The 21,267-nt window shown below is 41.1% G+C and overlaps 1 protein-coding gene across 4 annotated transcripts in view; it reads right to left on the reverse strand.

Moving 5' to 3' along the window:
- ANKRD44 (ankyrin repeat domain 44) overlaps positions 1–21,267 on the reverse strand; it is a 294,265-nt gene that overhangs the window by 127,114 nt on the left and 145,884 nt on the right. For all 4 annotated transcript variants that reach the window (XM_058549502.1, XM_058549500.1, XM_058549501.1 and 1 more), the window contains exons 3-4: positions 18,153–18,231; positions 4,567–4,637 (exon numbers count right to left, since the gene is read on the reverse strand). In XM_058549502.1, the coding sequence (XP_058405485.1) occupies positions 4,567–4,637; positions 18,153–18,231 (150 nt within the window). The remainder of the gene's footprint in view (positions 1–4,566; positions 4,638–18,152; positions 18,232–21,267) is intronic.

The raw sequence follows: 21,267 nt of genomic DNA on the forward strand, positions 1-21,267 counted from the left end.
GACAATACATATATGGGCACAACATCGTCAATTCTCTACCCCAAAGACAGGACGCAACCATTTTAACTTTTCTAACCAAAAGACAGCCTCTAGAACAGGGAAGTGACCAGGTCAGCAATTCTCCTCTCGTGCTACTCCCAGCTCATTACAGAAGAAAAGGCACATGTGACGGCCAGCTGCACTTGGACCCAGGCCACAGCAGGCTCTGGGCCTGCTTGTCTGCCCTAAACACTATGTCCTAGAGGCCACACTTTGTACCCCCTCCAGGCCCCCACAGCACACACAACAGTGCTTTCCACTGAGTGGGCTTCAACAAACGTGTGTTAGACTCTCCAGGTTTGCATGCATTTAATTCCTTTCCCCTACAGCTCCTCTTTTCCAAGAAAGAAAAACAAAAAAAGCTGCAAGAATAAGCTAAACAGAAGAAACAATATGAAATAATTCACAACAACACTTCAGAAAATTCTCCCTGGCAGCCCCAAATCTTGCTCATCTATGTTATCTAGCATTGCAAAACATGTTGCCCTCTTGTTTGGGTAAGAGACTGTCTTCATTTCTTCACCGCTGTGGGAGTAGCTGGAGAAAGAGGAGGACGAGTGCAGCCCTCAGGGAGCCAATAAGGAGGCAACGCTCTTTGGCTCCCGTTATTTGTTTGGCTGTTTCCTCCCGGGAAGCCCAGACGCAGGGCGGGGGTGGGAGCAGGATGCAACATTGGGCCTAGAAGGGCAAACAACACAGCCTGGTCAGGCCTAAATAAGTCTTGAAGCTTTATCTCTAGAACCCAACCTATGTTGGACGACTTTCAAGGGATGTGACCACGTCTTGACCTACTTTCTTGTCAGCGGAGGAGCTTTTATAATGTCAGGCACGGGTGGATGTTTAATCAATATTATGACCTGATACTCTACTGCTATAACAGGCTCAGGAAACGAACCTAGCCATGAACATTATTTTTCCAGGCATAGAAATCTGAACATAAATTCTACCTGGATGGAAAGAAGGCTCAGAAATTTTGACTTACACTGATATCTCTGTTGCATACCATTTTGAAAGCTGTCCTGATTTTGCAGGTTCTGGTGGCTTAATGGGCTTCTTTTGTCTCGCCCATAAACAAGCTTCAAGTCAGTTTACCTTAGAAGCATGAAAGATGATTACAACCAGCCTTCTGTATAGTGTATATAAACATGTAGAGTGTATTCCATGCTAGCAGTTGTACAGAGAATCATGTTGACGTAGCTTAAGATGAAAACCCAGTCTTTAATGAATCACTCAAAAAACAATTGCTTACTGAGCAGGCTGGATGCTAGAAATACAAGGACAAGCAACAGACATGGCACTCATTTCAAGGAGCTTACTGTCTAGAAGATCTTTTTACTGAAAACAGAATAACAATTTCGATTGTAGTTTTGTATTGTGTCAAGATGACCTAATTTCCCAGAGTTCCCTCTCCTGTATTGTTCCATTTAGGGCTGGCCACAAGAGAAATCTGCGTGAGTTTTGGAAGGCATAATGAAACTGCGGCCTGGCTGTTGTGTTGGGCACCAAGAACTGTGCAGCTTGTATGCGATGTCAGCTGGATCACCATGCCTGCACAGGGCAGGACCAAGGTTGATGCTTCTTCAGATCCTGCCATATCTTCCTCAGTTTTTCCCATTCTTGGGCCAGGTGTGCGCGAGCAACTTCAGCAAGTTACCTGCATCCCCAGCACTGAGGCAAGGAGAGACAGACAGGGGTTCCAGTTTGTCCCTGTTCTCCCCCATTTCACACCCAGCTTTCCTTTTCAACTGCGGACGCTGCCAGCTACAGTGACTTCAGGACCACACAGAAACCGAGGTGACAGCCTTACATAAACTTCTTCACGGCGCAGCTCGCACAATTGTGTAAGGTCTAATTCCTATAGTAAATATCTATATCTCTCACGGTGGTTCTGCTTCCCTGGTTGAAACTTGAAGCCTGAGAGATCAATTACCTACATTTTAGCAGCAAAGGCGCTTTGAGAACAGTATCAAGTGTATAAGCCTTTCAATGAAGAAATGGTTTTTAATACATATTTGCATTAAGTAATATCACTGCTTGCCAATCTAAGCCATAGACAGATGTGCCAGCCCTCATGCTGAACACACACAGCCCCTTTGGCAAGTGCTAACAACCAAATTCCAAAATACCTGTCCAAACCTTCCCTGTTCTTTCCCCCTCGAGCCTACTTCCCTTTTCCCAGCTATTATTGGGTGGGTGTGGGGGGTGTGTGCATAAAGTAATGGCAATAGGATTGAAGTCAAAAGAAGGAAATCTGAATTTAGGACTTCCACAGCACAGCAATGTGCTTGGAGTTAAGATGCCCACAGTGAGTTCTAACAAAGGTTACAGAGACTCCAATTTTCATAAAAATGTTTCAACTTGCTGTGACAGATATTAATATGAAGACATCCTCTTAGGCTAGCTTATATATGACTGATTATTTACAACCCAGGATTTGTTTGTATTTAATTCCTTCCTAGCAAGAGACACCTGCAAAGGATTTTTTTTCCAGCAAACCTGCAGAGGGAGCTGGTTCCTTAGAGAAGCAACAAATGCCTTTCTCAGGTTGATCCATCGTGGGATTGACTGAATTCAAACACACTAAAGCTATGTCAAAGAAGGTGGGCTGGCGGTTGATGGAAAATGGCGGTTTTGAGGATGAAGCCTTTGCAGCTAGTTGAGCTACAGAGGTTGAGATCACTCGGGAAAGGTCACATAGTACTGAAATCACCTGGTTTGGGGTCTTTCTGTCCTACCAGCATACATGCTTCCTAAGGGCGGCAGGCATGTATCTTATTTTTCTTTATAGCTCCATCAGCAAGCACAGTGCCTGGCATACAGGAAGTGCTTAGTAAATGTTTTTTTGAACTAAAAAGACCTGGTTCTTGTTAAAAGAGGAAACAAACCCATATTTTTCAAAAGATACTTAGAATAAATTTACCGAAGAGCAAGAAGTGGTCTTAAAAGACCAGGAAATAACCCTCTGTGAAGGAGCTAGTCTCATGAAGCTGGTGGTACAAACTCAGGCAGCCCACTGCACCTGCTTTACCAGGGAAAACAGAAATAAAATGTGGGACATAAGAAGATTCTGAATTCCCCGAGGCTGTGTCTAGCAACTTAGGATCATCACCTCCCTCATTCCATGTGGGCTATTCAGAAATAGAATACAACCAACCTCTTATAAAAACTACTCAAATCCCACAGCACAGCAAGGAAGATTACAAACACTAAGCTGTCATCCACCAAGTATATTGTGAAATTTCCAGATAGCTGCCAAAGAGGAAAAGCCAACATTGATGACAGCCATCGACACCTGCGACATGGGTGTATGCATTCTCAGCAACACCTCCTGCTCCTGGGTGCACCTGGAGAACATCACCTTCTCCAGTAGCAGAGGAGAAGCTTCCCTTGGTAAAATCTACTACAAAGGTGAGTCATCCAATGCCAAATGCCCCTGAGGTTAGAGCCTCGTGTATCCCTGGATGGTGGGCATCCCCTTTGACCAGGCTCCAAGACTGACATCCACTAGGATCCCCTGCTACTCCCTGCCCCACATTGGTCTTCTCATCCCTTAGACTTTCCCTGAACCAGCTGATCATTTGCCATGGTTTCAACGATGCTCCTCTCTGTGCCTAAGCTCTAGACCTGTATAAATAATGATAGATAACCTACTAGCCATCTTCACCTGAATTTCCAGCATTCAAAATAAATTATTTCTTGAGCACCTACAATATACCAGGCTTGGGACAGACCAGGAAACAAAACACAGATCCCTGTCCTCATGGAGCTACACTCCAGTGACATGTCTGCCAAACTCAGCACGTTCATGCAGAATTGATGAGCTTTCCCAGCCCTGCTCCTCTGCCTCTGCCTTCTCCGTCAACGGCATTGCCCTTCACTCACTGGCTTCTTTTCCGCCTCATCCTCACAAGGTTCCAACTTCTGTCAGGTTCACACTTATCCCTGCTGTGACCACTCCCCACTGCTCAGAGGACACCCAGCCTTCTGCCATCTGACCCGGCCTCAACTATTAGACTTACCTCCCACTACACCCCGTGTTCCAGTTACATTCAACTGAACCCACCATTCATTCACTTCCGAGCCTCTTGACCTCCAGCAGGTTTATCATCCTGCCTCAGCCCTCCCTCCTTCTCCTGGCCTGGTAAGTCCCTACCCATCCTCTAAGGACCAGCTCAGTTGACATCTCTTCTTGGCAGACTTCCTCTATTCAAGCAGACAGTTCCTGGCTGCCTCCTCTAATTCAGTTATGATACTGTACTGACTTGCTTACCTATCGCCTCCCTCTCCAGACTGAGAACTCACTGAAGTCAAGGATCACGCTGTCCATCTTGGGCCACCCCAGGCAGCCCCCCAGCACCATGCCTGGCATGCAGGAGGTGCTCAAACAAACAGCTGTTCAATTTTGGTAACCCTCTTACACTAGAAGTAAAAGCCTTTTGCTCACTAGTGAGAATCCCTAATTGAACAGAAAGCATTTTTCTTTTTCCAGAGACTGGAGGTGTTAGATTAAATAAGATAACCACTCACTTCACTTCTGGAAGCAACAGCCCGGTGCAGTGGGGTCAGCCACATGTTGTCCTTGGCGTTTACACGAGCTCCTGGAACCAAACAGCACAGGTTAGAGGCATAAGGCAGTCGGGGGAGGTTCTGCTGATGTTAAGTCAAATGCTCTATCTTGTGCTCTCATTTGCCTGGTACAACCATCACATTTTGTTTTGCTTTTTTCCTTGCATCAGTCATGTGCTTTCTAGCCACTAGACAGGAGGAGGCACCCAGCACAGTAGAAGGAGTAAGATCGCAAGATCAGGGGTCACAAGCATTGGGTGAAGTCTAGATGAGAAATGCAGTGTCTCATTGGGTAGGAGATGACAATCTGAGATTGTTAGGGACTATGGAGGGCTAGAGATTCTCCGGGACCATGGAAATGTAGGTTCTGAAGAATGAAGAACTTTTCAGGTGTGCATGTGTGTGTGTTTCTGAATATAATATATATTACTGAATATGAAATATATAATCATATATATTATTTTATTTTTAGTCATTAAGTATATTCATTGCACAGGGCACACAATACCCTTCTTGGCAAACTGTCAGGGATGAGCAACTTTCCAACAAACATATACGGAGGCCAGTTAGATTTTAAACAAATCTTGTAAAGTTGAGTTCTGATGAGATTTGATCTGGGCTGAGAGGATTAGCAGAAATCTGTTTTATCCAAGAATCCCAATTATTTCTCTAGGACTAGCCAGATATTTTGGTAGCAAGAGGCCAACCTCCATGGAGCTTTTGGACAGACACAACATGAAGCCTATGTAGGTTGCTCAGGCTCCCTCACACTACGGGGTGGTTAGACAGGCTCACACACGAGGCAGACCCAGCTCACATTCAGGGGTGTGTCTCATGCTCAACTCTCTAGGAGTCATGTCACCATCCTGGAGCAGAAGCTCCGTATGAATGGATTCACATAAAGTTGAGTATGCCCTCCTTCTGTGACACCCTCACAATTCTCCTTGAGCGCAAGGAGTCAGTCTACAACTGACCCACTCAGACACCCACTATGAACTTTCTTTTTTTGGGTTCAGGGTTTTGATCAGTCTTCTGATCAGAGATGGAAAGCTTTATAAAAGGTCTACGAAAGAGGAGGAGGAGAAAATATGTATATATTGTAGTTACAATAAGAGGAGCCTATTTTAGCCTTAGGACAACAAGGAAGGAAGCTCATGAGGAAGAAGACTGGAGGGATGAATCAAAGAAACTAGAAAGTAAGGCAGAGGAGGGAAGTGCCCAGGAGGTGCCTCTGGGGCAAGGGCCACGAAAATGAGTCAAGTGGAAGCGAGGGGCTGACTAATCCCTGAGGCCAAGGCCAGCTGACAGCTGAAAAATAGAAACCTTGTAAGAAAAAAACAACCAAAAAGGGCAGCAGGAGACTTTCATGGGTAAAAGTGAGCTAAAAACTTAGTTTAAGGCACCAGCTAAAAGGAAATAACAAATCATAGAACTTAGACAATTTTTTCTCTTTAACTGAAGAACAAACACCATCAACAATATTAATTAAAGAAAACAAGAACATAATAATCCCTAAAACAAAGAGGATGTCTTCCCTCCCCCTATTCTGATTTCATTGGTTTGAGACGGGGCCAGGTACAAGTATCTTTAAAAGATCCCCAGGACCCAAGGTTATTATAATACGCTGCCAAGGTTGAGAGCCACTGATAAATTGTTGCTTAGTTTATCAAGCTTACAATTATTTGAATTCTAATTCTACCAACTCCATCCATGCAGCTTACCTGAGAAGGTTCAAGCCCCTACATTAATAAGAACCAAATAAAATCAGTTTGGGTGTGCTAAGAATCAGAGGCAGCATCTCTCCCATAGCAGGAAGCCCTGGGTGAAATGCTCCGCAGTAAAATAAATGAGGTCTTGGAAGAACAGCGGGATTCATGGGCAGAATAGCCAGATGTGAGTTCTGATTTCAGCACCTACTGGCCAGTGACCAAGAGCCAGTAATCTGCAAAATGAGGCTAACAACAGCAACAAAAACGATAATACTACTTCTCTGCCCGCTTCATTGGGTGGTTGGGAAAATCAAATGCATGTGAAGGTGCTTTGTAAATTGCAAAGCACTAGAGAAATATTAGCAGTTATTTCTGACTCCCCTCTAACGTCTCATTCACCTCTAAATCTACAACTCAGATTTTCAAGGAAGTGAGAGGCATAGTCCTTTCCCTGCAAAAGAGGGCACGTCGAACACACATTAAGACCACAAAGGACCATCCCTAGAAGAGGGCACGAACAGGTATCTTTCTAAGAGCAAGAGAGACTCGAGTGCTGGAGAATGTTGGGGAGGAGGAAACCAGGATGTAATTAAGAATAGAAAAAACTGTGAATTTTAAAATAAAATTTCCACTACCAGAAACAAATTGTAGATTTCCTTCCTATGTTTCAGTTCCAAGAGAGTGCCCGATAATTGTCACAAAGCCGACCTTTTCGGTTTAGAAACAAATAGCATTTATCCCTTCAGGTCCATTTATTTCCTCTTCCAAAATTCTGGAAGCTGTTCCACCCAGTTAAAATTGTCCATCTTTTTGTCAGACCTTTACTTGGGTCAAAATCATGTATATTTTACCACATTGTGTTTATACCGGCATGTCAGAAGACAGCCGCTTTATTCTCTCCAGTAAGTCAAATGCACATTAGATATTTATTTTTAGGCTGTTTCTTTGGCACTCTTGTCACATCACCCAGATCTCACAGGGCTGGGTTCAGACTCACTCCCTTCTGGTAGGCATGGCTGCATCAAGGTATCCCTCCAGATTACCCCGTCCATTTTTAAGGGACTTCCATGTCAGGAAGTCAATCAGTCCTCTGAGACAGAGACATCTGGCCCAAGTCCCGCTGTGCTTGAGTTTGGATTTTCACCTGCCGTCGGCATGATATTCCTTTCACCACTTTCGTCGCCCCTTCCTTCAGCATATTTGTAGGAAGGCAGGCCACACGTGTCAGAGGTGATACCTGCCACGGGTAGCATGTCAGTTGTGACTCAGAGCCTCTAAATCAGTGCTGGAATTACGGAAATATGGAAATATAATGTGAGCCAAGTATGTAATTTTATTTTACTCTTTCATTGGTGACATTGGTTTATAACATTATATAAATTGCAGGTGTACATCATTATATTTCACCTTCTGTGTAGACTACAGCATGTTCACCACCCAAAGTCTAATTGCCATCCGTCACTGTACACAAGTGCCCTTTTACCTCTTTCGCCCTCCCCCTTACCCCCTTCCGCTCTGGTAACCACCAATCTATTCTCTGTCCCTACGTGCTCGTTTGTTGTTGTTGCTTTTTATCTTCCACATATGAGTGAAATCGTATGATATTTGGCTTTTTCTGTCTGACTTATTTCACTTAGCATAATTTTATAATTATGTATGTAATATAATTATGTCATTTTAAATTTTCTAGTAGCCACATTAAAAAGGGTATAAAACATAAGTAAAATTAATTTTAGCAATATATTTTATCTAATCAACATATCCAAAATATTATCACATAATCGAGCTTTAAAAATTATTAGACATTTTATATTTTTTTCATGATAAAGCTTCAATTTATGATGAAATAATAAATTGTGTACACCAACATTAAAATCTAACCCTTGTGTTAAATTGATTTCAGTCCGCTGAGATGAGAATAAAACCTCTACCCCCCAAATGAATTATGGAATCGCCAATCAGTTATGAAGGAATAAGACATTTTTTTTTACCCCCTTCACTCATTTCTCCCAATCCCCCACCCCGTGCTCTGGCAACCACCAATCTGTTCTCAGTATCTATGAGCTTGGTTGTGTTTTTTTGTGTGTTTTGGGTTTTTTTTTTTTAGATTCCACATATAAGAGACATCATACAGTATTTGTCTTTCTCTGTCTGACTTATTTTACTTAACGTAATGCCCTTGGGGTCCATCCATGTTGTCACAAAGAGTAAGATTTCATTCTTTTTTATGGCTGAATAATATTCCATCGTGTGTGTGTGTGTGTGTGTGTGTATATATATATATATATATATATATATATACACCTCAGTTTCTGTATTTATTTATCCATCATCAATGGACACTTGAGTTGTTTCCACATTTTAGCTATTGTAAATAACGCTGCAATGAATATGGGGGTGTATATATCTTTTGAGTTAGTGCTTTTGTTTTCTTTGGATAAATACTCAGAAGTGGAATTGCTGGATCATATGGTAGCTCTAGTTTTAATTTTTTGAGAAACCTCCTTACTGTTTTCCATAGTGGCTGCACCAATTTACGTTCCCACCAACAGTGCACAAGGATTCCCTTTTCTCCACATCCTCACCAACCCTTGTTATCTCTTGTCTCTTTGACAATAGCCATCCTAACAGGTCTGAGGTGGTATCTCATTGTGGTTTTGATTTGCATTTCGCTGATGATTAGCAGTTTGAGCACCTTCTCATGTGCCTGTTGGCCATTTGCATGTCGTCTTTGAAAAATGTCTATTCAGATCTTCTGCCCATTTTTTAATCAGATTGTTTGTTTTTTTGCAACTGAGTTGTATGAGTTCTTTATATATTTTGGATATTAACCTCTTATTAGATACATGATTTACCAATATTTTCTCCTATTCAGTAGGTTGCCTTTTCATTTTGTTGATGGTTTCCTTTGCTGTGAAGAAGCTTGCAGTTTGATGTAGTCCCACTTGTTTATTTTTGCTTCTGTTGCTTTTGTTTTGGTGTCAGATTCAAAAAATCATTGCCAAGACCAATGTCAAGGAGCTTATCACCTATTTTTTCTTCTAGGAGTTTTATGGTTTCAAATCTTACATTAAGGTCTTTAATCCATTTTGAGTTAATTTTTGTGTATGGTATGAGACAGTGGTCCAGTTTCATTATTTTGTGTGTGGCTGTCCAGTTTTCCCAGCACCAATTATTGAAGAGACTGTCCTTTCTCCATTGTATTCTTGGCTCCTTTATCAAAAATTAATTGACCATATATGCATGGGTTTATTTCTGGGCTCTCCATTGATCTACGTGTCTGTTTTTATGCCAATACCATACCGTTTTAATTACTACAGCTTTGTAATATAGTTTGAAATCAGGGACCATGATGCCACCAGCTTTGTTCTTTCTCAAGACTGCTTTGTGTATTTTACACTTAAAACACATCTCCATTCAAACTGGCCACACTTCAAGTGCTCAATAGCACAGCTGATTTGTGGCTACCATATTGGACAGTGCAGATCTAAAGGCTAAGTAGTAGAGCCCAGGCTTGGCTACTCATTTGCTTGAGTAGCTCCCCTCAGTGCCAAAGAGCTCTGATTCCAGTATTAGAGCTAAGAGCCAAGTTAAAGATTGCTAACATGATCTGAGCTCTTACTCTGTATGCTCATGTATATGTAGTGCATTTAATAGGGAGATAACCATTATAATGCCAATTTTATAGATGAGGGAACTAAGGCCATAAGAAGTAATACACTCTAGGTACCCAGCTAGGAAATGGTAGATTTGAACCCAGGCAGTCTGACTTGTAAGCCCTAGCTCTTGGGCACTGTGCCTCTCTTCATAACTAGCCAACGTTCATCTAGCATTCAACTAAATATTGATTGAGTTTCCCTTCACACTTTCCCCATCTTTCTCTCTGTTCCTTAGAGTCACTCTTCTCTCTCTCTGCCTCCATTTTTGTATATATTTTTTCCTATATATGTATATATTCCTTTTGATTTCATTCCTTCTTTCCCACCTTTCTCCTTCTAGTTCCAAACACTGGTTATAATAATATGGAACAGAAATACATATTTTATATTCGTAGTCTTTGACAGAGTAAATTTTGCATTGCCTGTGTATAAACTTAAAAAGCTAATGCAAGAAGAAGAAACCCAAAGAGCAAGACACATAGGAAAAGACACTTCTCGAAATTCATCAGGGAGAGGCAAATAAAAGCAATATTAACATACCATTTCACACCCATCAAATTGGTGAAAATTATAAGGTGTGACAATGCCAAGAGTGAGCAAGGGTATGGAGCAACAGGAAGATTTACATACAGCTGGTGGGAGTGTGAATTGGTCCAACCCCCTTTGGGGAACAATTTGGCACCACCCAGCAACGTTGATGACGTGCGTGCCCTACCACCCAGCAATTCCACTGCAATCATATACCCTAGAGACACTCTCACACATGTACAAGAATGTTGACTGCAGCATGTCTGTAACAGCAAGAAAGTGGAATCCTAAATGTTGATCAAGAGGAAAAGGGATAAATACTTGTGGTATATTTGTACGGTGGATTGCTACACTGTCGTGGAAATGAACAGACTGAAGATCTGTATTGAAACAGATACACTTCAAAAATATAACACTGAATGAAGAAATGAAATTGCAGAATAATACCTATGGCATAATACCAGTTATATAAGGTTTTCAAATTTACAAAAACAATTCTATATGTTGTTTATAGATGCACAGACATGAAATAAAAGTAATAAATATGGCTAAAGAAAACAGACACCAAGACTGGACAGTGGTGCCTCTAGGGAGGGAGGGTGAGGCAAAGGATGAAGTAAGTATACCTAATGGGCTGCAGAGCTGTGTCTTCAATGTTTTATTTCCTTTAAAAAAAGATATAATACAAATATGGAAAAATCCTAAGATTTCTCGAAGCTTGGTGTACACGGGTATTAATTACATTATTATGCATACTTTTCTGTAAGTTTGAAATATTTTCTAACAAAATATGTTTAAGAAAGCTAGTACATTTGAAGTTTTATGTTTCGTAATAAAAACGGGAAGTGGGGAATAAGTTGCTTAGTCTTAGATTATTTTTTCCTGGTTAGTGGCCCTTCTCCTTGATAGAAAAATGACACTTCCATCTTTTCCATATAAAGTGGCCCAGCCATACAGTCTCTCCCAGGATTTCCCTAAGGCTCACCCCAGGGACGTAAGACTAGGAGCAAGACTGCTGTTAGATTGGTAGTTGATCTTGGTTGTACAGAACAATTTGAAAAGAAATTTTCAAGTTAACAATGTGTTACTTGCTGGTCTTGTTATTTTTTTCCTCATGCTCTTCTCTCTCCACAATCACTATCACGGACCCTACAGTGAGACTCCCCGGCTGTAGAACAGAGGCAAGGTTAGCACACCCAGGAACAGCAGGACCACCGAAGTCCCTGCCTACCCAGAGGTGGGAGAGCTCTAGAATCTCAGGGAAGCTTTGACTGTCTCTCCAAATGCCATTTTGTTATCACTACATTTTGAATCTAAGCATCTCATTCCAGGAGCTCTCTCAGCAGCCAGACCAGAGGATGTGGACGAGGGCAGAGTGCATGTATGAAGTGCATGCCCACACCTGTGTCTATCTGCTTTTGCCTCCGCAAGTCCGAATCTTACCTTCAGTCTCCCTTGTCTTTCTCCTCCCTCCCGTTTCTTCTCACTTTCTCTCTCTCGTATACACAACCCATTTCTGTCTTTGTCCATGTGTGTGTGAGGATGCTCTCTAACATGTTTCTAAAGGAAATAACTATGGGTGAATGTTAAGACTAATCTTCAAGCATATTTTATGAAAGGTTAGTCAGAAAAGTAAAAAGTGGAAGCAACTTGGGCGTTAGACAAAGAAGAGCCGGTTAAATAAACTACTGTGTAGCCACATGATGTAGCTGTGATGCTTCATAAGAATCTTACGATGTCGAGAGATGTTCACAAACACTGTTATGTGAAAAAAGCAAGTACCAAAACATTACATACAGAATGAGCCCATTTTGTAAAAACATTGAACAGTCTAGAAGGATATGCCACAAAAGCCCTGAGATCACTTCCTGGCACACGGTAAGCACTATATAACTGCTTGCTAAGTATTATCGGAGCAGAGTCAGGGGCAAAGGGATAGAGACCAGGGGGCATCTGCCATTAGCACAGTTCTAAGCCCAAGGCAGACCTCAGTTAATCATTGCTAAGTGAAGGATGCTTTCTGATTAAAAGAGAGATCCAGCAATGTCTCCTCAACTGAACTGGCTTGATCCGGAGCGATGAAAATGTGCCTATCACGATGAACAGCAGCCGGTCTATTTGACTTCATGTTTTGATCAGATGAGCAATACATGAATGCATTCTTCTTTAAAAAATGGATTGTTACAGATTTAGGTAAAGTCCCCTTGAGTATCATCCCCAACGCTGGACTCTCCCCACTCCCTGAAGAAAACTATTGCTCTAGTTTGCTATGTAAGCTTCCAGTTTCTTTGATGCCTTCACATGCAAATATGTGTGCCCACTGAAAATCAAGACAGTTAAGCTGAGTGGTCAGTACAATACTCTTTTCTGTAATATTAAAAATATTACAAATCATGTTTAAAAATTTACAGCATTCTTTCATAAGTATGTTTTTACATAAGTTGTGTAATATCGTAATAACACTCTGAATTTCCTTGTTTCACTCAACAATATATTTTGTATGTCTATCCATGTTGATACTTACAGAATGAGTCCATTCCTTTTCACTGACATATGTATTCCAACATATAAATACATCACTTTTTTTTTTTTTGGTGAAGAAGATTGGCCATGAGCTAGCATCTGTGCCAATCTTCCTCTATTTTGTATATGGGACGCCACCACTGCATGGCTTGATGAGCAGTGTGTAGGTCCACATCTGGGATCCAAACCCACGACCCTCAGGCCGCCAAAGTGGAATGCGAGAACTTAACCACTGTGCCACTGGGCTGGCTCCTACATCCCATTTTTCAGACATTCTCTCCATTGATGGATATTTCAAATGTTTCCAGTATTTCATTATTCAAACAATGCTGCTATGAACATCCATAAAATGACTCCTTATGCAAATGTTCAAGTATTTGTCTAGGATAGATAATTAGAAATGGACTTTCTGTGTCATAGGTCATGCACACTTTTGGTTTTAATAGATACTCTCAACCCTCCAAAGTGTGCCAGTTTACACAATCACAGTGTATAAGATTGCTTAATTTCCGCACATCCTCATTAACTCTTGATATTATCGGTCATTTAAAATATTGCAAATCTGATTGGAAGAAAATGGTATTGCATTTTTGTGTTTTCTTGTTTAACAGTGAGGTTGGACATCTTCTAAGATGCTCGTTTACTGGCACTTTGTAATTCATTCTCTGAGAACTGCTTGTTCATATTCTTTGCCATTTCCTCTATTTTCTATTACTGTTTTTTCTTATAATTTATATTTATACATTTACTTCATATTGTTATTGCTATTATTATTTACATATTCTGAAAACTCTCAGTTTTATATAGATCCAAATGTGGCTTTTAATATTAAAATTCTTTCACGGAGAAAAATGACCCTGAGCTTGCTGGACATCGTAAAGCAACACACCCAGCCTGTAACAAACAACACGAGCATTGTTTCCGTGCAGATTTGGAGTCACTTGAGGAATTGAAAGATAATTAGAAATCTAGGAAGTGGCTCTTTTTGGTCACTGTGTAAGTCCTCCATTCCTCCACTCATCCTCCTCCAGAAGGTTGAACAGGCAGCTGCCAGGAAAACCTTCTCTCCCCGAACAACAAAATAATTATAACAAAAGCAGAGTTATCTGAATGGGGACTGAGCAGTATTTCATCTGTGTCATCCTGTGCCACTGGCTTCCTCATCCTCTTCCTCAGAGCGCGCCAGGAGTCTTGTTTACATGTCAGGGGGGAGACATCAGATGGTTTTGAGTTGAATATTTATAACTGATTTTTCTAAAGGAAGCTTCATGTTATTTACCTGCCCGTCAGGCGCCATTGTGCACTGAAGGACACAGAGTCTGCATGCCTAATGATTTAAAGGCAAATGCTTTTTACCCAAGGACATGTTAAAGCTTAAACATAAAAAAACCCACACTAGACTATACTGATTCTTCAGAAACAAAGATCCAACTAAAAGTTATCAGGCATAAAGTCTAATTTAAAATTAAGTCTGTTTTTCCTCTTATCTCTATTACCGCTTGATTTTATTTTCTTAGAGATCAGGAGTAAGGGAACTCTGAGCATCTTTTCCAGAGGCCATTTTTCTGTTCTCGTAGCCTTGTCATCTAAGAAGATGTAGAATAAAGAAAAAAGGGAGATGAACTGACTGACACTCTTACAGGCCAGAGAGAATAATTGATCTAAGGCTGGTTTATCCAAAGTGCGGCTTTTAATTGTAGAAATAAATAAATGTGAAATAAAGATCATATGAAATATGATTATAATATAATGAGATCAGTTTGCTATTGATTTTTTTTTTTTTTAACAAATAGACCAAATCTTACTACAGCCCAAGGGCACTGTCCTTCAAAGCAATGACCTTGGAGGAGTGTACGATAATTCCACGTATGTGTCAATAGCTCAAAACATTTTTCAAACTCCCCTTGGAGTTGCCTTTAGGGCCAGTTTACACAGCCACCAGAAAATGGCTCACTACTTTATAACACACCACACTGGGGGCCAAAATCACCACTGCCTGATTTAATCACCCCTCTTTCACCAGACAAAAAAAAATATATCAAATCCAACCTCCAATGATGAATATTTGTCATGCATAAGAGAATCAAAAGAATCACCTGCCACTGGCTTTAGAGGCAATTTGCATTGGGAACGGTAGTTACATTTTGGGAAATCACAGGAAATAATTTTACTGGAACACGAGTTGCCTGCTGGCCTACATTTTAATAACTTTATCTTTTCTTTTTTTTTTCTTTTCTTGGTAAGGAAGATTGGCCCTGAGCTAACATCTGTTGCCAATCTTCCTCTTTTTGCTTGAGGAAGATTCATCCTGAGCTGACATCTGTGCCATCTTCCTCTATTTTGTACGTGGGACAGTGCCACAGCGTGGCTTGATGAGTGGTGTAGGTCCTCATCCAAGATCCAAACCTGCGAATCTCAGGTCACTAAAACGGAGCGCACGAACCCAACCACTACAACACCGGGCCAGCCCCTAAATTCATCATTTTTGATTAGTAGTTACACCTCACAAACACTCCCATGTTAGAGAGTGGGTACTTCCAGTTTGCTTACTTCAGCCCAGGATTCTCTAACCCTTGTGAGTCCCTGGACTTTCCCTACAGGGTATTGGTACTGTGGCCACCTCTCTGTGTGCTCCACTTCCTATATCTCAACCTTGGTCTCCTAACCCTTCGCCACTGACCAGTGGACGTTGATATTCGTATATCTCCGGGCAAATGACTTAGCAAGCTCTTGACCTTCTCTCTGCCTTGATCCTGACTTGGCCAGTTTCCAAACAGAAGCTAGAGGCAGGGGGGAAATAAAGCCAGAATTTGGACTGGCAGTTATAAGAAGGGGAAATTTGCAAGACCTGAATTCCTCCCTGTCTGCTCAGAGGCATTCAAAGTTCCATCCTCCTGGCTAGTGGGAGATAACGTCAGTAGGAATTTAGTGGGCTTGGGTTACACTATGCTCTGTAAGTTAACACAACAAAGCAGAACACAGCTGTAATGGGCTAGTCCGGCAAGGCCAAATTATTTGTCCAACACAGGAATCATTAGCACCTTATTCATTATTAAAATGGAAAACGGTTGGATTCCCTAAAGGGTTGGCTGCCAGAGTTAAGCTCAGAGATGAAATCATCGTGCTGTTGCAATGATATTTCTTTAGGAATATAACATACAAATTGAATAAAGCACCTTTTGGGGAAACTAAAGCCATGTGAATTCCAAAAGTTCACCTAAACTTCCACAGTTGAGTAAAATTTCTAAAGAACTTTCCCAATGCTCTCCCATACCCTAAGTCTTCCTAATTTGATGAGGGGAGGAAGAAAAATTCCATAGCATGTGCCACCCAAAATTATACTACAGAGGTTAACAGCTCAGTAATTCCAAGACCAATAGGTGTAAAGATCAAGATACATGGAACAGTTTCTCCTGGCTCTACTGAACGAGCTCCAGTTAAGAGAGGTTGCTGGACTCCACGCCCACATGAAGGCCATGTGAAATCAAGTTTCTTAATCACCAGGAAAACAGATGAGTCAACTTCATGCTGCAGAATTAAAACTTTCCCTTTCAGATGTGGAAAAACAAACAAAAAACTAAAGTTGGGGATCTAAGACAAAGGTTTGAATTTGCACATTCGTGAACCAAACATTCCTCTGAGACTCTGAGATGTCTCTTAAAACACTTGGATGGTGGTTATACCTGGTTGGGACCATTAGGTGTCATACCACAAAATTCTTCATTTTACACCCCCACGGATCCTGTCTACAATTTTCTATGGGCCATATTTCTACTGCTGGGGCAACCAGCCAGGTGTGCGCTGGCCCTTAGCCATAGTCTGTGCCAGCACCAAACAATATGTGTTTGTTTGGAACACAGCCATGGAACATCCTTAGAATTGTCAGAGGAAGGCCTGTTCCCGAGAGTACAAGGAACGCCACACGAAATCTAACCTAAGCTCCATGTGGTCGTCAGGACCACGGGGTAATGCATTGCACAGCACAGAACTCTTGTTCCCTGGGAAAACTCACCTCAAGAACATGAACACAACAAAAATAAGGGCAATGTGAACCTTCCCGTGTATCACAGCACAATCCTTGTTTCTTTTCCACAACATTCTCCCCATATGCGTGTATCAGCTCCCACCTTTGCACAGCTTACTCTGGAATTCTACAGTTTCCCTTTACTGCTGCAAACAAAGGCAAAACTTTCCGATAGGCCTTTTGCATAATTTGTGGGCAGAGGCATTTTCTCCAGATTTGAATCTTCCTAAACAAAAACGAGGAGGAAGAAAGCCAGCTGGTCTGCATATAATCCACACTGAGACATGTGCACGTGCTCAGATTCATTCTAGGGATTTGTCTAACAAATACTCAAGGGAGAAACTCGTTTCGTGAGATGTATTAAGCATACAGGTTTCCAAACATGAAAGCATTGGCATTTTTAAATCTGATGAAATATTTAAAATACATAGAAAAATAAAGAGAATAGTATCACAAACACCAGTGTACACACAAATCCAATTTAACATGTGTTTGTCATATTTGCTTCCAATTTTTAAAAAATAAAATATTTTATAGAGTTGCAATCTCTTTTACACCCTTCCCTGAAGACATCTCTCACTGGGTCGGCTTCCTCAGAGGTAACTGCTATCTAGAAATTGATGTTTCCTTTCCTTCTATGTTTTTATGCTTTGCTTACATAGTCATAGTCATGTAACAAAACATAGTAAAGTCCATAAACAAAACATAGCAGTTTTGCAGTGCAACTTAATATATGTAAATATACACATTTGTGCATGTTCATGTAGATTTTAAGGAACCAGTGTTCTCGTTTGTTCTTTTTTTTTTGCAATGAAAAAGATTTTAAAATATTCAAATGTACTGAATTCACCTACAACATTGAGCTTAACTAGAGAGTCAGGAATCAGACTTTCAAAGCAATGTAAAAGTTTTACTGGAGAAGTCATTTTTCAATAAGAACAACTTCTTGCATTGTCTTTCGTCTACTGATAAAATGGCTGATGAAATAAACTTCCATGAACACAATGAAGAAATTTTATTTGGGTTCATTGTAGTAGTCAGTCTGGAAAACTGGTCATTTAAACTTTTATCTGCAGTTGACTTTTAAGTATATCTGGTATTTACCTGACAGAATCAGGAGTTCAATGATCTCTGCATCTCCCAGAAACGCGGCCACGTGAAGCGGAGTGCGCTTCTCAGAATCCTGGAACAATGGCAAAGATAAACAACGAGTCAGTGGCAGCTGAGGTGCCATTTGTAAACATAGTAAGACAGGTCACTCACTCTGAGGTTAATGCCTGTGGCAGAGAGTAAAGGACAAACACCTACTCAGGGGGGTTCTGGTTGTACGTTGCTCTCAGCGTCTCCCACAGTCACATATACAAAAGATCCCATTTTCTGTGTCTGTGTGTCGTATTTGCCACCTGCTCCGTTTGTTGAAGCCCAGCTCAGGTCAAGGATGGACCATCACGCACTCGATGATGAAACTCAATTTACTTCAAACCTTCAGTATGGTTAAAAAAAAATTCAAACCTTTCTAGCTACCTTAACAGTATAGTTCAAAGTTTTCAATGATTTATTTTCTTTCTAATGGAACATAGTGGAATTGTTCGCAAGGACATTAAACATAAGAATAGTCATTTTCTCCTTTCTAACCCCATTAACTGCTGCCTAGACCACTGCCCATTGTGTAATACTTATTGAAGGCCTGCTATGTGCCAGGAACCAGATTCTAAGACAGAGGGGTAACCGTGACAGGCCCCAGTCCCTGCCATCATGAAACTTACATTCAAGTGGGGAGGCCGACAATAGTCATGTGAACCATTTCAGACGGTGATAAAGGCGATAAAATTAAAACAAGGTCACGGGATCAAATGACTGGGGAGATGGAAATAAGATTCCTCTGAGCGGTCAAGTAAGGCCTGTCTGAGGATGCTGACATTGAAGCTGAGAGTCGAGGTAGACATTACCATCTCTGTTTTATAGATAAGAAACCTGTGGCTCAAATAAATTCAGAAATTTCCTCGAGACCCCACAGCTATATAGCAGAGCCAAGACTGGCCCTTCGCCTGCCAGACTCCAGTCTAAGTCTTGGCAAGGCATTTAACACATTGTGCTGAGCAGCACAATAACACTCAGGGGGAAAAATATTGCTTCTCCATCTGTAAATTGGAGGTAATATCTTCCTTAGAGAGCTGATAAGAGAATTCAAGATAATGTAAGTAAATAAAGCCCCAGGCAGACATGAGGCTTGGCCCATGCACAGCAAGGGCTCTGTGCACAACCATTATTGTCATCAGCATAGACAGTTGTGTGCTATCTTCCCTCCAAGACTGAGAACTCCCACAGGGTAAAGAACAGGTAGTCCTCCCCCCATCCCCATGGCAGCAGCAGACTAAGTGCTTAGCATTAACTAGACAAACTGAACTGGTCTATGTTCATGGTCTCATCTACAAACTTCCATCAACTGCTCCATAACAATGGTAACCAAAGCCAGTGTGCTGTCTTGGAGGTTTCTCCTAAAACCAGTATGCTCTTTAGTTTAGAGATTCGTGGACTCGCTATTGATTTTAGTCATCATTCCTGTTATCACTTGATTATACAACCCACTTAACAACCTTTGATTGGCCCAAGGATATGATTATGTTTTCTGACAGTTCGGGCCCTCTGCTCTTTCTCAGCCTCTTTCAGAATACTGCTTCTAGGCACTTCCTGACTCACTAATAACCAAAACAGATGGCAGGCAGGGGACGTGACAAGAACTGATCTTCAAACCAGTCTATTTGTTAGGAGGCCTGGTAAATAGGTTTTACGAAAGGATGAACTAACTTTTAAGTGGATAAAAAGAGGGGTCCGAATTAGCTGGGAATTTATACTGTCTCTGCATGCTGCAGGTAATTACTACAGATAAGTGGAAATAGGGCAGTCATGTAACTATTCCATATAAAATAATGGTATGGCTTAGAGAATTCAGGAAGATATACAACCATGGTTAATCCTCTTACAGCTATTTCTGTGAAAATAAAGATTCTTTCTGTGAAAATAAAGATTCAATATTAGAAAACATGTTTGCTTATTTGAGAATTAGTGTCTTAATTTGTGCAATGAACTCTACAAAGAACTGAGACCAGACTTTCACCAATGTTCTCTGTTTCTATTTCTTCTGTTTATATCTCTACCAGCACTTTCCATTTTAGCCTCATATTCCCTTTGAATCTCCACTATATCTACTGAAAAACTTCTCTTGAGTCTTGGGATAAAAGTTATATAATTATATTTTCTTCTGTGAATTGAACTGGTTCTAGGGTTTGGTTCAACAAATTAAACCTTATCTAAATGATTTAAACAAGGACTAACCCAAACCAAATTATGACTTCATTTGACCTGAAGCACAGTCAGTGGTCTATTGGAGAACTTGGCCTCAAATAAACAGCCAAGAAAACCCTGATGTCTAAATCTGGTTGACCTGTCATTATGTAACTGGCTTTGCTGATTCTGCGGCCCCTTTTATGACATGGCTTGTTCAAACTGAAGTTTTTGTAATATAAAATGGGTGTGTTATGTGAGATCATATTGTAAAAACTCTCAATTGTAAATCCCAGTTTCCCTGTTAATATGCATTTAAAGGTTTCCTGTAGCTTCCAGAACAACTATGCCAATTGGTACTCTCTCTCAGTGCCATGTGATAGACAGGTCACTGCAGGGAAGATCTGTCCTCAGGCAGCAGTCCTTTGGTTCTCCGAAGCAGCAGAACCATATAAACAATTTCCTGTGCCATTAAGACCTTAACTCAAATAACGATGCATTTCTACTATTGGCCAACGCCCACTCTCTAGCAAGGAACCTGAGTGATATAGAGGATCATGAGTTGAGGGGTGAATAACAGAGCCACAGTAATCACCATATTCAATCAAGTGAAATCAGTCAGGAGATTGCAGTTCATCCTCTGCCTAGGCAGAAGGCCACTCTGCTTGGTCATATGCTAGACAAATGGAGCAGGAGAGGCAAAGGTAGAAGAAGGAAGGGGGACGCTCTGGGGAAAAGAGATCACTAGTAATAATACTAGGAGAAATAGGTTCCAGGCCAAGGATACCCCTAGGGTGCCTAGAAGAAGAAACCAGACCTATCTGGTGATTATGGAGTGCTTTTAAGTGCTTTTTTCCCCCAAAAGGTCTTTTCATGTATTCTACTACTTGAATCTCACAGCATCCCTATCAGGGGAGACACACTTTTCAGAACT

This window comes from Diceros bicornis, chromosome 10 (genome assembly GCF_020826845.1).
Source record: "Diceros bicornis minor isolate mBicDic1 chromosome 10, mDicBic1.mat.cur, whole genome shotgun sequence".
NCBI classification, from domain to species: domain Eukaryota; kingdom Metazoa; phylum Chordata; class Mammalia; order Perissodactyla; family Rhinocerotidae; genus Diceros; species Diceros bicornis.